The sequence below is a fragment of the Osmerus eperlanus genome, chromosome 6, assembly GCF_963692335.1.
Source record: "Osmerus eperlanus chromosome 6, fOsmEpe2.1, whole genome shotgun sequence".
Lineage (NCBI taxonomy): Eukaryota > Metazoa > Chordata > Actinopteri > Osmeriformes > Osmeridae > Osmerus > Osmerus eperlanus.
In genome coordinates this window covers 7,125,590-7,141,194 of record NC_085023.1, presented here as the reverse complement: position 1 = coordinate 7,141,194, position 15,605 = coordinate 7,125,590, and the positions used below count along the sequence as shown (strand labels likewise).

The following is a 15,605-nucleotide window of genomic DNA, read 5'->3' as shown; positions in this document are numbered from 1 at the left end:
AAGAGCAGAAAAGTGTGAACACAGAGAGATAAACGACAAGCGCTAGGCAGATTGCTAAATTTGGTTGCTCATATTTCAGATTGGTTGCTAGGTGCTAACACCTGAAACACACCATGAGAAAACTTGAGTAGAGCTGGACAAAACGACGTTTTAAATGAAAAGAGCTAAAAAAGCCATATAATAAACAACTTACTAACCTCGACCGTTCGGTCATGCCGGGAAATATCAAACTGAGGTTTTAACGTATCGACGGCTGTCACTCTCGGCTAGTAGCGTTAGAGCTAAGTAGTTAGTAAGACACATGCCTGTCATTACTTCAATAAAATAGTTATTTTGTGTATCACATTGTGTTGTGTCTGTTTCCTTTTGAGAAACGTATGTTCAGCCTTTGTGAATGTGAGGTTCGAGAATGGACAAGAATACCTTAATAAATAACTTATAAATGTTTAATAAGGCATAGATAGTTCACACTTTAGATTTGGTCACGCAACAGCCTTAACTAACAGTTAGTGAATGCTTTATAACTTGCATTACTAAACAGAAGTTGCATCATTAGTAAGTCTTTATAAAATAGTTGTTAAGATATCTGCTAAGTATTGGTGTACATAATGTATTCGACTTGGCGTACATTAATTAAAGACATAAGTAAATATGTTGTTAGTTATTTACTCATGCTTTGTAAAGGTAATGTAAATGGTTTGTTCACCATTTGCTAATGCTTTCTATAGCAGCTCATGTACCACTAACACCTTTTAAACTACTGGTTTGCAACTATATTAACAAGCTGTCTATAAAGTATGATAATGCAGTTATCAAACACCTTATGAATTGTATTATGAATAAAATCTATAATATTTAACTGTGTTTATTAATGATCAACATAGTGTTTAATAATAAGATTATTAACTATTTAATAATGTATTGTTAATGTTTCAAAATGTTTTATAAAGAATTAACTAACTATTAGTTAACACTTAGTAAATGCCAAAAAGCGTTGACTTATTATAAAGTGTTACCGAATTAGCTTTCAATGTTATGTATGCCTAGGCTACTTGGACCGTGTCCTGGCAATAAATAAAGAACAGTATGCTACATGTTTTGCCAGGATAACTGGCAAGACCATTGAATGTTCATGATGTTCCTGTGTGTTTATTCCTTTGACTGGGTACAACAACGCGATCAGTCAACCGACTATAAATGTTTTTAATGTCGGGCTACGAATTTATAGAACAACTTCTGTCAGATACGTGTGGCATCCTTTAGCCAAATAATTAGCCTACATTTTGCTGAGAGATTGAAGAGCTAGACAACAAATGTTCTAATGAATCACCGACTAAAGTCATCTTCTGACATTGCCTTTGCTCCATGTTAAAAGCTCCAAAATGATGGACTGGCAAAAGCTTTATAACTATAAATCTACTCTAAAATGTACTTAAAAGTATGGCGACGACGTTGGCAACTTATCCAATAGTAAATGTCAAACTACAAGTATGTCAACGTAGTAGAACCGTGATCCCAAGCTAGCATCGACATTGCTGTGTTTACACCGGCAGACGCTTTGCAAACCACTTCCGGCGGAAATGAAGTGCATTTGTGTAGAGTTATGGCGGCCCCCTGGGATTTGGCGCGTAAACTTGTCTATACGGTTTTGTTCGGCTTGACATAGCGTCCATTTTCTGGGTCGGAAGTAGGCACTAGGCAGCGAGGGGCGGAGCTTCAGCTCCTTCAGGCGACACGTCCCCCAGTCTCAAGCAGAGAAGACTGCTGTTTTTTTCACGATTTCAAAGCCTAATTTAACATACTTGTCGGTGTTATTTTTTCATTCGAATTTGGATGGGTAGTTAATAACACATTATTCTGTGGTGTGGCAAACTTAAAACTCGTTTCCAGGTCCACTTTACAGGATCTTTAAGTATTTACTCATATTGCATTAATTCATGAATAAAGAACCCACTTTGAAATAAGCAGATTCTAACAACGTTGTCACTGGCAGTATCTCAGCTGGAATCGCTATTCAAACATTACCATCTGCAAACTGAAAATATGCCTCCAAAAACGTAAATAAGCTTGAAATGTATTTTTAATGTGGCACAATTTTCCCTCATCTGTCCATATTTTTTGTGCAGTCGGAAGAGAAATGCCAGTGGCAAGCTATCTATCTAGATGGAGTTAAGGGCAGTTTGTCAACGCTCAGAATGTAGCTCTAAAACAGGGGCACTCCTCAGACATAAGCTCAAATATCTCACAAATCCCAACTGGAAAATGTTAGCTGTTTTCACAGCCCTGTAGATGAGACATGCGTGAACAGATTGGCATAAAGGTTGTGCTGTGGCATTGAAGTTCAGGTTAGTAGTAGTCAGATTGTTTCACCAATTGAAAAACTAATCTGGAATTTTTGATAAAGGGAGTGCCAAAAATGTACTGTCGCCGTTTTGCTTCCTAAACAGCGGTGGAATTATACGTTTTTCTTACCAGTGTCGCATACAGCATTCCAGTGAGCTACTACACTGGTTTAAAACTACAGGTATCGCATGTTAATGTCACCAACAAATCGTTTACTTGTAATCTAATGTCATAATAAATCCTAAAACGAAAATGTATGCGAGGCATTTATTATTTTAACGATGAAAACGGATGTATCACAGACCGCTGTCGTATGTGTCGTCCAACGGCGGCCAATGTCATGATGCCAACGCCTCAGTGAAATAGCAGACTACTGTTTCCGAAAGTAGATGTACCAATATCAGTCTGATTCTGATATCGTATTGTACATTACATTTCACAGTTGTGTTTTTTATCACAATGTTAAATCAGCAAATAGTTATCACCCTGGCCTTTGCCTGTGGCGTTTTCTGCAGCTGTTTTGCAGTTTTAGGTAGCTAGCTATCTACCAGAAGTTAAAGAGCGCACAGATTTGTGACATTAGTGACGTTTGTAGCTAGTTAGCCACCGTTAGCTTTACTTTTCACCACAAAAACTTAAATTATTGCCAAAGGCAAGCATGCCCAATAAGGGTGTAGTTTAACCTACATACTGTACCTTAACTATTGTTAGTCACTGCTGCAGTGAAAAAAGAATACAATCTACTAGTAGATCCCGATAAATCCAACAGTAACCATTGTGAGTCTAAGGCTGAATCCCAATACTCTGTCTTACCCCTACCCCTTACCCCTAGCCCCTAGTTTACCCCTAGCCCTTGTGTCTCGAAACTGAGGGGTAAGGGCTACATAGCACTATGAAATGAGACACCACTTGGTTACAGTTACGTCTATCGATGTCTCCAAAGCAAGTGGTGTTATGCACTGATATCAAACGAAATTCGTTTGAAATTCGCTGTTAATGGAGTTTAATTAAAACTGTAGACATGCATGGAGTCCATTCAAAGCTAATCAGAGAAATGCGGGACTGTTGTGCAAATCAGCAATGTAACGTTAACGTAGCAAACTAGCGATTTTTAAAAACGTTTCAATTAAGAACATGGTGGCAAATACATATGTACAGGACTGTAAAGCACAAAACAAGACTGTCATAATTTTTAAAGAATTTATTTAAGCTGAAAATATTACATTTATGAGACTCTGGATGATCTGTCCGCCATTGTTGCAGATAGCGCAGTATCAACATACCCTAGGTTTCAAGTAAGCTCCCGAGCTTACTTGGTTTGAAGGGGTGTATACCCTTTCGTCTTAGCCCTACCCCTCGATCAAAAAGAGTATTGGGACACCACTTACTCTCACGGGAACGTGCAAAACTAAGGGCTTGGGGTAAGGGGTAGGGGTAAGACAGAGTATTGGGATTCGGCCTAACTCTTCTCTAGGCATTGCTGCTATGTTGTCCTAGCAGGCCTTGGAATTTGTGAGAGAGAGAGAAAAGAGAGAACAGACACACAGAGAGAGTCAAAGACAGAGAGGCCAGGCACCGGGGTGAAAAATAAAAATAAATCAGTTGGCCTGTCCTTGTTCCCTCCCTGTGGGATCAACCCTGAGTTCCAGCCTGTCTGTCTGCCACCCCCTACTCTCGCACCACCTCCCTACTCCCCACTCCCCCCTGAGCCCTGTACCTGATTTCCTTTACACTTAGATAAACAGCAAAAGCCCTTAGGAGCCAGTCAACCATAAGAGGAACAGGTAGAATGTGGGAGGATGATGAGCAGATGAAGATGCTATTTGTTTCTCCATCCTGCTGATAGAAGCACCAGCATGTACCAATAGTTTTCTACTCACGTTAACATGAACATGTACGCAAACACTTACTCGCTCGAACACACACTCACCCACACGTGCACAAGCACACATGCCACTGCTGCCCTTGCCTTTACAGAGTAGCTCTCCTTGCTGTCAGTCGGTGTAGAATGATTTTGCTTGGCTGAGTGCCTCTACAGAAAATCACCCATCTCTCAACCAGGCCACAGAGTGGATAGAGAGGAAGAGAGAGATAGAGAGAGAAAGAGAAAGGGTGCGGGGAGTTAGAGAGACAGAGAAAAGAGGCAGAGAAAGGACATAGCTGTACATAGCAGACATACTTGTTTGTGTGGATGTCTTCCAGTGTGTATATCTTAATTGTGAGCTGTATTTTGATGGGGCCGTGTGTTCCCACAGACATTGTGAGGTGCAGGTCTGTGGACAGGTGGGGTTCACAAGTCAAAACAGCAAGCAAAGGACAGGCTAGAAACAGTGAACGCTGTGTCAGACCGGTCAGTAGGCTGTTTCTGTATCTTTTGTAATTTCATGTCTACATACCCAGTGTTACAATTTCAGACTTTTTGGAGCAAAACAGCATCCATGCATCTTTGCACTCTCTCCTCTCTTTTTCTCTCTCTCACTTTCTCTCTTTCACCCTCTCTCCAATGTACACGTGGGCCAATTTCAATTAGTCTTCTTAAAGACAGGTGGGGAACCTTCTCTCACTTCATTATTATACATTTTTCTCATTCTCTCTCTGTGGCTATCAGCTCTGAGAAACACTCAAAAAGAGAAAATGAAATATAAAACGGGCAGATAATTGAAAATCGGATGCTGGGCAATTTAGCTGCAGTGTGAATGTGAATGCCCTGCTTGCGCCCCTTTATCTCATCCCATCCTTTCTTCCTCTCACCCCCCCCTCCCTGCATTCTGTTCTTCTGCTTTCTGATTCATGCTCCCTCACCTGATTGGCTGACCTGTCTTAGAAGGTCAGAAGAAACCCTGTCTGTCTGGGTACAGGTGCATACAGGTTCTTGTTATACCTTACATACACACACAATCACACACATAGTACTCATTTGTTTTATAGATATGGTACTAGAGCCCGACCGATAAAGGATTTTTAAGGCCGATACCGATACAAATATTTGGTGATTTGGTGAAAATCCGATATTTTGATATCGGCCGATATAAAAACATATTTTTAAAATCCAGAAACGCGTAACAAAACAAACTGATTTCCCTAACAGTAGTTATTTGTAGTTTACATTTAGTCACTTTTAGCAGAAGTTCTTATCCAGAGCGACTAAGTACAGGGACATTCCCCGAGGCAAGTAGGGTTAAGTGCCTTCCCAAGGACACAACGTCATTTGACATGGCTGGGAAATCAAACCAGCAACCTTCTGATTAATAGCCCGATTTCCTAACTGCTCAGCCATCTGACTCCTGTTATTATTTCCTCACTAAAATAATATGTTAATGCAGTTTCTGATAAATAAAATGTATAAAAATACAAGCTTAAGATATTAAATTTAAAGTCCTTTGAACAAAAACAACATAAAAAAAACAAAAAAACATTAATATTAATTTATCGGCCACTATAAATGCCGATACCGATAGTTTGGAAAATGCCCAATATCGGCCGATAATATCGGTCCGCCGATATATCGGTCGTACTTACACTTATACTTTAGGTATCTGTTAGGGATGCACGATATCTGTTAGGGATGCACGATATATCGGCGGCCATATCGGTATTGGCCAATAAATGTTTATTTTTAGTGTTATAGGTACGAAAAGAAAATGTGGTCGATAAATTAAAGCCGATAAATTATCGGAAGAGGGATAAACTGAACAGTGCATTAACATTAATTAAACTATGCCAATACCAATGGAAATTGCAGTTATTTGACTCAATGGCTTAAATCAGAGCACAAATGGTCAAAGTAAAGTTAAAATGAAATAGATATTGCAATGTTATAGATAACATTGCAATTGAATTAAATCAATTACAAAGCGAAAATGTTTGAAAAACAAATCAAAAAAAGGAGATCAAGAATCCCCAGGACAATGCTTCACAATTCCTTTTATACACAAGAACAACCAATCAGACCACATCTTGACCCTTACTTATCAACATATGACTAGCAATGCAACAGCAAGTTACACAATGAGGCGTGAGACCCATCAAGTAGAAACTCCGTCCAGCAAGCAGGGTAACACCCAGCATTACAATATCTACCTGTGAGTTACTGTAGTATAGTACTACTGCTCACAGTGGTAGCAAACAGAAGGGCAGGAGAAAAGTGCGGCTGTAAATCTGAGTCAAGCTGAACTCTTCCTTTGACTCCTTCTCCCTTTCTTTCATCCAGATGTGTCATTTCTTCCCATAATTCTGCCCACTCGTTTTGGGAGGAGTCTGCATGGAGGACATTGGGACATGATTCAATAACATGCTGAATTATTGATCAGCACATTTCAGTGGTGAAATATAGCTCATTGTCTGACTTCAGTGATTAATGATAGTCTTCCAGCCAGGGATAGATTTTTAAGGTCTCCACAGTTGCCTATCAGCTCCTATACAGTAGTCTGAGCTTCAATGTTAAAGCTATAGACTACTGATGGCGAAGTACCACCACACAACCCCAGATACCCAACTGAGTCAGCTATCTTTACTAACACAGTGTTGAGTCTTGTCATTCATATATGTTGCTTTTACGTGATTAAATGGCTTGTTGCTCTAATATCTGTAACTTGTCGTAACTCGTAAAGTCTTATGTACTTTTCTCATTCAACTGGGCCTCAATTCCCTAAGTAGACCCCACAGAGAGCCTCCACTGTACATGTAAAGTACCTGAACTCTTTAGTCCAAATCAGGACTGCCCAGTCAAACAACTACAGAAACAGGAGTCATTGACAGCCAGCTCTGGGAGTTCAAACTTTTACTCTCAACACTTTTTAACCTTACCTTACTGTACTTTCCCATCTCCCCCTGTCCTATCTGTTCCCCACTCTTCTTCCCTTCTTCACCCTCATCCTCCTTTTACCCCTCTCCTTCCCTCTCCTACCTTATTGCTCTCCTTTCTCCTCTCCCCCTCTCCTGCCTTACCTCCCTCCTCTCATCCCACCCTCCTTCTCCCCCCTCACCTTCCTTTCCTCCCTCATATAGCCCAGAATAACAGTGGTGACTCGGAGACACACCTCATCAGAGTGCAAATGAGAGAGGGAGGGATGGAGGGCGAGAGGGAAAAGAGCGAGTGGGAGAGCCTAGCACAATCACTTCCCCGCTGGCTGCGGAGCGGAGTGCAAGAGAACGAAGGAGCACCAGAGCAAAGGGGAGTGGTCTGACCCTCAGGCAGCGTGTAGGTGTAATCACCGCTCTATTGTGGCAAGCAGCTGGACCTCCGTCTCTGTACCCTAGCGCCCAGCGGGACTTCCCCAACACCCTCCACCCCCCCACACAGCACCTAGGATTCAGACGAGGCGGGGCCCTTCAATGACTCCCTTGCAAATAACCCCCTTTTAACAAGCTGTGCAACAATAGAGAGCAGAACATCAAATGAGGCCGGGAGTTTGCTGTAGTCTCAACCAAGTGACGGGAAAAACTACATATCTGAGACTATGTTGTTTAAGTGCTGAGAGGTTGACTCTGCTGTGGGTGAGACTGTTAGGCCTGGGAATGTACAGGATAGATTTGATATGAATGTCTTTCATCCATGTGTTGATTAAGGTGGTTCAAAACTGTCAACTCCTGTGATCCACAATAATCATATCATACCTCCTCTTCAAGGGCACTCTGTTGCCCAGCATGTCTATGCCTAACCCTACAGTGTGTCTGGGATACATGGTTCAAGACTGCTCCTCTTCTACAGTTCCCCAGAAGCCCCGTTGGAACCATTGGCCTCTATTGGAGCGGACATGGAGGAGGCTGGGGAGGGAAAGTTCGGGATTGGGAGGAATAGGGAGGCAGGAGAGGTCAGGTGTAAGTAAGGGGCATGGAAGGCATTGGAGATAGGGTGAGGCTGGGGAGGGGAAGGCCAGGGAGGCAGGAGGGGAGTGGGGTAGGGTGAGTATGTTATAAGGAGAGGGGAAAGGGAGGTAGGATGAGGCAGGAGAGATAGGGGGAGCCATGAGAAGAAGGATGAGGCAGGGGAGAAATGGGTTGGCAGGGAGGCTCAAATAGCCAGAGGGCATTTCACAGCAGTATCAAAGTTAAAAGAAAATGTCTCCCTTTACGTATTAGAGGTTACGTATTAGAGGTTTCTCATGGCTATCAGAAGTCTGTCAGTTCTCTCCTTCACACCCTCCTCCTTTCAAACGACACCCCTCTCAATACCCCCCCTCCACCCCTTCTCAGTAAGTGTCTGTACGCAGAGGGAGATGAGGGTGATTCCTGTGGCGCTCCTCAGATCAGACAGCCTGGCCACTTCACCATTCTTTATCTCCCTCTGTTTAACATGTCCCTCCTGGTGGAAAATACTCCACTTATTCATAACCAGTGTTAGAACACCCCCAGAAGCTGTAGATTCTCTGGGGTTGGGATAATGACAATATGGCCTTACCATCATTTTCCACCATTTAAATCCCACTTTAATGTTACCATTATTTTGAGGAGTCTGCTGTTGGACAGCGAATCAGCCGACCATGTTTACTATCAGGCGTGTTTGTGGAGAAGTGATCGGACAGTATTATGAGCTAATAAAAACAGACAGATTCCCTGCTCTTTGTGTCTTGTCGCCTCCATTGACTCTTCATTGGCATCTCAGAGAGCAAATCAATTCCCTGATGGAGGAAGGCCATTGTAGGACAAGAAAGCTCCACTCAGTGGAGGGGCAGCAGTTTGTATGAGAGCAGTGAAGGCCTTTATTTACACCAACACTGAAACACTGGGGCATAGATGGCTGAATGAAGGGCTCACAGGCAGAGTAATTAACTATTGACTGTGGCACTCCCAGTTCTTGTCTGTGTGTGTTGTGTGTGTGTGTGTGTGTGTGTGTGTTTTGTGTGTGTTGTGTGTTTGTCAAGTTACTTAGTGAGCCCTGGGGGGTATTCCAGAAAGCGGGTTCAACAAACTGTGAACCTAACCCTGAACTCTGAGTTGATTTACCCTAAAATGGGAAACTCCGACTTTTCGGTTCCAGAAAAGCTGATTTGAATTTGTTAAATCAACTCGGAGTACATCCACTCTGAGTTAAGCGTGGGCATGAGAACTATTGAAAGCCAACATCAATTGAGCTCCGATACTAGGATTCACCATGGCACCTGGCGACAAAAAAACGGTGTCTTACTTCAGCACACTTAAGATAGAAGTGTTAATACGTGTTTATGGTGAATCTGAGCACATATTCCGGAAAAAAGCAATACGGCTGTAGCAGCGTATGGCGTGGGAGACAATTGCTGGCTGAGTCAATGCATAAATTTGAATGCAGTAGCCAGTCCATACATTGTACATTTAACCACACTGTCGTTAATATTACAGGTGAAAAAGTGGTGGACTTAATAAAATAGCATGTTCAATGTTATATTGAATATAAAAACATATTACGAACAGGTAAGGCATATTTTGCTTAAGCCTATAAGTTTGTGATTGTAGCCTATACGTCACCTTGGTTTTAATCATATTCAACATGATACAAAGTAAATATCAGTTGGTGCCTATTTCAACTTGTAGTAGCAGTCACCCCCAACAGAATCCTTTTCATCACAGGATGATGATGATTAAGATGATGAAAAGAAAGCTGCTGCAGAAATGGATGCAGAGAAGCCTATGTATGGTAGCTACTGGTAGTTCTCTCCCCATGGACTTTTATTTACAGGCTTTTGTGGAATTGTCAGTTACACTGACATTAAGAGAATAATGAATAGAAAAACGATTTGCACATTCTGATCCTGTTGAACAGAGCATGGATGCTGTACGCAGTGAGATGTTCATTTAATGGCAGGTGAATTCTGCATGTGGAACTGTGGAATTTAATGTAATCTCATGTATTCCCAGTTACCAGTAAATTAGTTGTACAAACTGCATCTCATGACGCAAGTGCCAAAAACTGACCAAGAGATTGTGTAGGTCTACTTAGGGCAGAAGAATAAAGGATAATATTGAAATAGATTTGCTAGAACCCCAGTTACAGGAGGGTGCATGGTCACAGGGGAATAATGTTAATTGTAGGAACAATAGCCTATATAAATACTCGTTGTTGATTTTCTATTTGTAGGCAATGAAGAAGACCAAATAAAATGTCAATGATTTGTCTTTATTTCCTTGCCGAAAAGCATTTGGTGGGTTCTGAGTGCATGTCCACGGTTTTATAATCCTCTCCCGACGTATTACTAAGCAAATCAAATTTAGTTCGAGATTGGTCGGCCGAACCAGGAAGGGACACCCCATGTCTGTCAACTGTATCAGGCTCAGAAAGTGGGAGGGGATAGGTAGAAATGCAGAGTTTGTTATGGCAAACCTGCTAGCTAGTAGGTTAGGTTCACAAAGTAAGTTACCATGGACACTGACCAAAAGTTTTTGTTACCTCTCTTTCTGGAATGGAAAACCCAGAGTTTGCCTCATTTAAGAGTAACCCAACTCAGGGTTTTCACTAAACCCGCTTTCTGGAATACCCCCCTGATGGCACCCAACACTGTGGTGTGCTGCAGTTTTAATGAGACATTGTTTAGCAGTCTGCTGCATACAGAGAGATAGACAGACTGTCAGGCTTTAGGGAGAGAAAAGGATACCCCGTATCCCATATCACACACACATACACTCTCCACACACTCACACACAAACATACACACGCACACACACACATATCTTCCTTTCTCTACTCATGTGACATGGTGAGGCACACTCCAAATGTTCAAGTGATCATTCTCTCTCACTGACATCAAAGCTATTTTCTCTTCTCATTTTGCTGCCATACAGTACAAGCACACAGAGACCCACTCACACTCTCTCTTTCTCTTTCTCTCTCTCTTTCTCACACACAAACACACACACATACACATTTGTATATGTTCTTACATATACACTAAATTGTCAGCATTTAACTAATAATTGTGCCCATACTACTTAAAAATGTCCAGCAGTTTTCAAATGAATACATTTGAAAAACTCAAACAGTTTGATCACTGATCTAAACCATTGGTATTCTTCCCCCTTTCACTGTGGCTTTACAGTTTTGAGGTAAAGCTTTCCCTTTGTTTCCCTCAAACTGTTGTGGAACAGCTAGACTGTGCTCCGGTGTTTGCTTTTTGTAGCTGTTCTACAGGATCTCTGTGGGGTTGATTGTTTTCTCCCGATGTTAGCTGTGCTACCTGTGACGGGTGATAACACTCAATCACAGCATTGTTGCTCTGATTACATGCTCATGGCATCACTTGATCTCCTTGCTCCTCAGCTACACACGAGTACAGTTTCGCCCTCTACTGCTACACTACCTTCATCTCTCACTCACTCTCTCGCTCTGTCTTTCTATCTGTTTCTGTCTTTCTGTAGCTCTTTGTCTCTCTTTCTCTCTCTTTCTGTCTCTCTGTGCCTAATGCAGAAAGACAGACTTGTCCCTATCACTGCTTCTGATGCATATCAGTCTGCTGCTTAAAAGGAGAGGGGGAAACAAAAAGAGAGTTGAAGAGAGAAAGAGAAGGAGTAAGAGAGATTGGAAGGAAGGATGGAAGGAATAAATTAATAAAAAAGGGAGATAAGTTCATTTACATTTATTCATTTAGCAGACGCTTTTATCCAAAGCAACTTCCAAGAGAGAGTGTTACAAAAGTGCATAGGTCAATGATCATAAACAACGAGATAGCCCCAAAAACATTGCAGGTAACCAAAACATGAAGCGTACATTGTGAAAATCAAATAAGTGCCAATAGGAAGAAACATAAGAGTATGTAGTTAAACAAATTAAACAACATGAACCTCAAAAGTGCCTGTAGGAAAGCAGTAGAGGTGCAGAAGCGATACAGGCTGTAGACAGCCTCTCTTACCTGTTGGTGTTGGTTTCTATCATTGGGGATACCCCCTGACCCCAGGTCCACCCCTGCAGAAATGACTATCCAGAACTATATAGAAAACGATTAGCACATTCTGATCCTGTTGAACCGAGCACGGATGCTGCACAGTGAGATGTTCATTTAATGGCAGGTGAATTCTGCATGTGGAACTGTGGAATTTAATGTAATCTCATGTATTCCCAGTTACCAGTAAAGGAGTTGTACAAACTGCATCTCATGAAGCAATTGCCAAAAACTGACCAAGAGATGGTGTACTTAGGGCAGAAGAATAAAGGCTGATCTTGAAATTGATTTGCTGGAACACCAGTTACAGGAGGGTGCTTGGTCACAGGTGAATAATGTTAATTGTAGGAACAATAGCATATATAAATATTCATTGTTGGATTTCTATTTGTAGGCAATGAAGTTCTGAGTGCATGTCCACGGTGTGTAACATTAGCGATGTAGGCCTAAGGGCTGAGAATGTTGCTAAAATAAACTATGGATTGTGACGGGAAACGGTAACGTTAACTTGGGTATTCATCAGGGAAATAAAGCACATCGAATCGTGGTCTTAAAATCCTCTCACGACATATAACTAAGTGAATTACATTTTGTTCGAGATCGGTCGGCCGAACCAGGAAAGAACACCCCATGTCTGCCAACTGTATCAGGCTCAGAAAGTGGGAGGGGATAGTTAGAAATGCAGAGTTTGTTATGGAAAACCTGCTAGCGAGCAGGTTAGGTTCACAGAGTCAGTTACCATGAACACTGACCAAAAGTTTTGGTTACCTATCTTTCTGGAACGGAAAACCCAGAGTTTGCTTCATTTTAGGGTTACCCAACTCAGGGTTTTCATTAAACCCACTTTCTGGAATACCCCCCAGGTATGAAAGACCAACTGTGTGTGACCAGTTATGTGCGTGTGTGTGCTTACCAGCAATGGTATGAGGACCATGCAGCATCCTGATTATGCCACACTGTGTTTCTGTGGCTTTGATCCATGCCTACCTGTGTTCCTTTCTCCTTGTTCCAGAATATTCCAGTTGGCACGTCTGTGTTCATGGTGAATGCTACGGACCCGGACCAGGGCACAGGAGGCAGCATCCTCTTCTCCTTCCAGCCCCCCTCTCCCTTCTTCGCCATTGATGGTGCGCGTGGGACCATAACAGTCACCAGGGCCCTGGACTATGAGACTACCTCCGCCTACCAGCTCACCGTCAATGCCACGGTCTGTGTATATGCTGTCACACATACTCACACACTACACACTCTGTGCCTTTTTATACATGTTTACACACACACACACACACACTCTCTCTAAAGTAGTGGTTCTCAACCCTGGTCCTCAGGGACCCCCTGTCCTGCATGTTTTAGATGTGTCCCTTGTCCAACACACCTGATTCAAATGAATGTTTGTTACCAGGCTTCTGCTGAGCTAGATATTGACCCATTCATTTGAATCAAGTGTGTTGGAAGAGGGAAACATCTAAAACATACAGGAAAGGGGGTCCCTGAGGAACAGGGTTGAGAACCACTGAGTGGTCCTTTATGTAGTGACACCTGTGTGTCCTTGTGTTTGGCTGCTCTTAGGACCAGGACAAGAGGAGGCCCCTGTCCAGTCTGTCCAACCTGGCTATTACCATCACTGATGTCCAGGATATGAACCCCATCTTCACCAACCTGCCCTACAGCACCAACATCCAGGAGGACATGCCTCCAGTCAGTGCTCCTCTCACCTCCTCTCCTCTCACCTCCTCTCCTCCCTTTCCCTGTCATCTCTTCTTACCTCCTCTACTCTTAGCTCCTTTCACCTCTTCTATCACCCCCTCTCATCTCACCCCATCTCCTCTTACCTCCTCTCTTCCTACCCCCCGTCTGCACAGTTCTACCCCCGTCACTATGGAGGCATTGTATCAGATTTATGCCTGGTCTCCATCCTGGTGAGGCCTCAGGCAAAGGTCACGCTGGCCAGGATTTTTATGGAAGCTCACAGGCTCCGATGCATATCCTATGTAGATTCATACGTTCACCATGTTACCATCCTATTAGAATAACTGTGTGTGTGCGCAAATGTGTGTGTGTATGTGTGTGTGTATTGCAGGGGGGTTGTTGGCCATTGCTACATTGACTGTGTCTACTCCACCCTGTGTGTGTACCATTTCACTGGTTCTCTATGAGGCTGCTGGACCAACCACTGATGCTTACACTAAATGGAGGGAATAACACCTCGGGATCTTCAACTGTCCTTCACTTTCTGTCTCTCTGTCTGTGTCTATATCAGCAGTGTGAAAGTCATTTGACTTGGTGGCCATTTCTGACAGCACTTTAGTGTTGAGAGCCACCTAATGATAAAACAAAAGTGATGAACCAATGAAGGGGTCATTGTCAGATTTTATAGGGTATCTCACACTGTTTCTTAAGGTCTCCTAATAGGGTCTGTAACATTGGTTGGGCTGAAAATGGCCCGGGTGCTTTTCTATGCGCCCTGATGCACCCTGTGAAATAGCCCTGGAATAAAACAAGAGGTTTTCTCCCTTTTATGGTATGCTCATAAATAAATAGATGAGCTGCGCGCTGATTGGTTATAGCCAAACATGCATCGTGAATTGTAGATTTACATGACAACACAGGTTATTTATTCGAATGAAACAGTCAGGAAAATGAAATACCGTATTTCTTCGATTTAACTCTGCGGTGTTTATGACACAATGTTCATTTTTGGTGCAGCGTTTAATCTAAGAAATACGGTATTCTAGGCTAGCCATGCTAGCAGGCTAACATGTCTTTAGACAAGCTTGCTAGTTTGTTACATTTAATGTTCTTAGCTAGTTTGAACAGTATAATCTTCTAAATCACTGATTAATCAATGTGCAAATGTCAATGTTAGCTACACTACCTAGCTCTATCTCATCTTCTTTTTATTAACGCTGATTTGCAAGGAACGCAAGAACAGCTAGATAGCGAAAACACCTAGACTGTAGCCATGTAAACTAGTTTAGCTCGCTAACGCAAGAGAACCTTCCTCTCTCCGACTCCAGTTCTTTCAATAGATAATCTAGACAGGCGTTAGCAATAGGCTAGACTGCTATTCGTTTTCTGGCTATTTTTTCGTAAGCTTCCCTTCCAATGCCGACTAACAGCTAGTCTAGCTAGAGTCATTTTCTAAGTAAGGTATGTTAATGTGTATTTGAAACGTATTTAGCATTGTATCTATGCTAGATACAGGAGACATTAGCATTACTAATAACTGTTAGCGACAAAATAATACTTACAGCTTGGGTTTGTGATAAGCATACGGTCGGAACAGCACCTCTTTTCAGCAACAGCGTCTTAGCAAATCCTTCTTTAAATTGTCCAAGATTTTCAAAACTGTCTTTGGTGAAATGGTTTGAGCAAATTAATAATTGAGTGTCGAACTTCACAAGGATCTTCTCA

General features: G+C 42.3%; 1 protein-coding gene across 1 annotated transcript in view; it reads left to right on the top strand.

Annotated features, from left to right (window-relative positions):
• The window catches only part of cdh23 (cadherin-related 23), a 415,870-nt gene that overhangs the window by 139,717 nt on the left and 260,548 nt on the right, over positions 1-15,605 (top strand). Inside the window, exons 7-8 of the mRNA XM_062463257.1 lie at positions 13,204-13,398; positions 13,761-13,889. Coding sequence (XP_062319241.1) covers positions 13,204-13,398; positions 13,761-13,889 — 324 coding nt within the window. The remainder of the gene's footprint in view (positions 1-13,203; positions 13,399-13,760; positions 13,890-15,605) is intronic.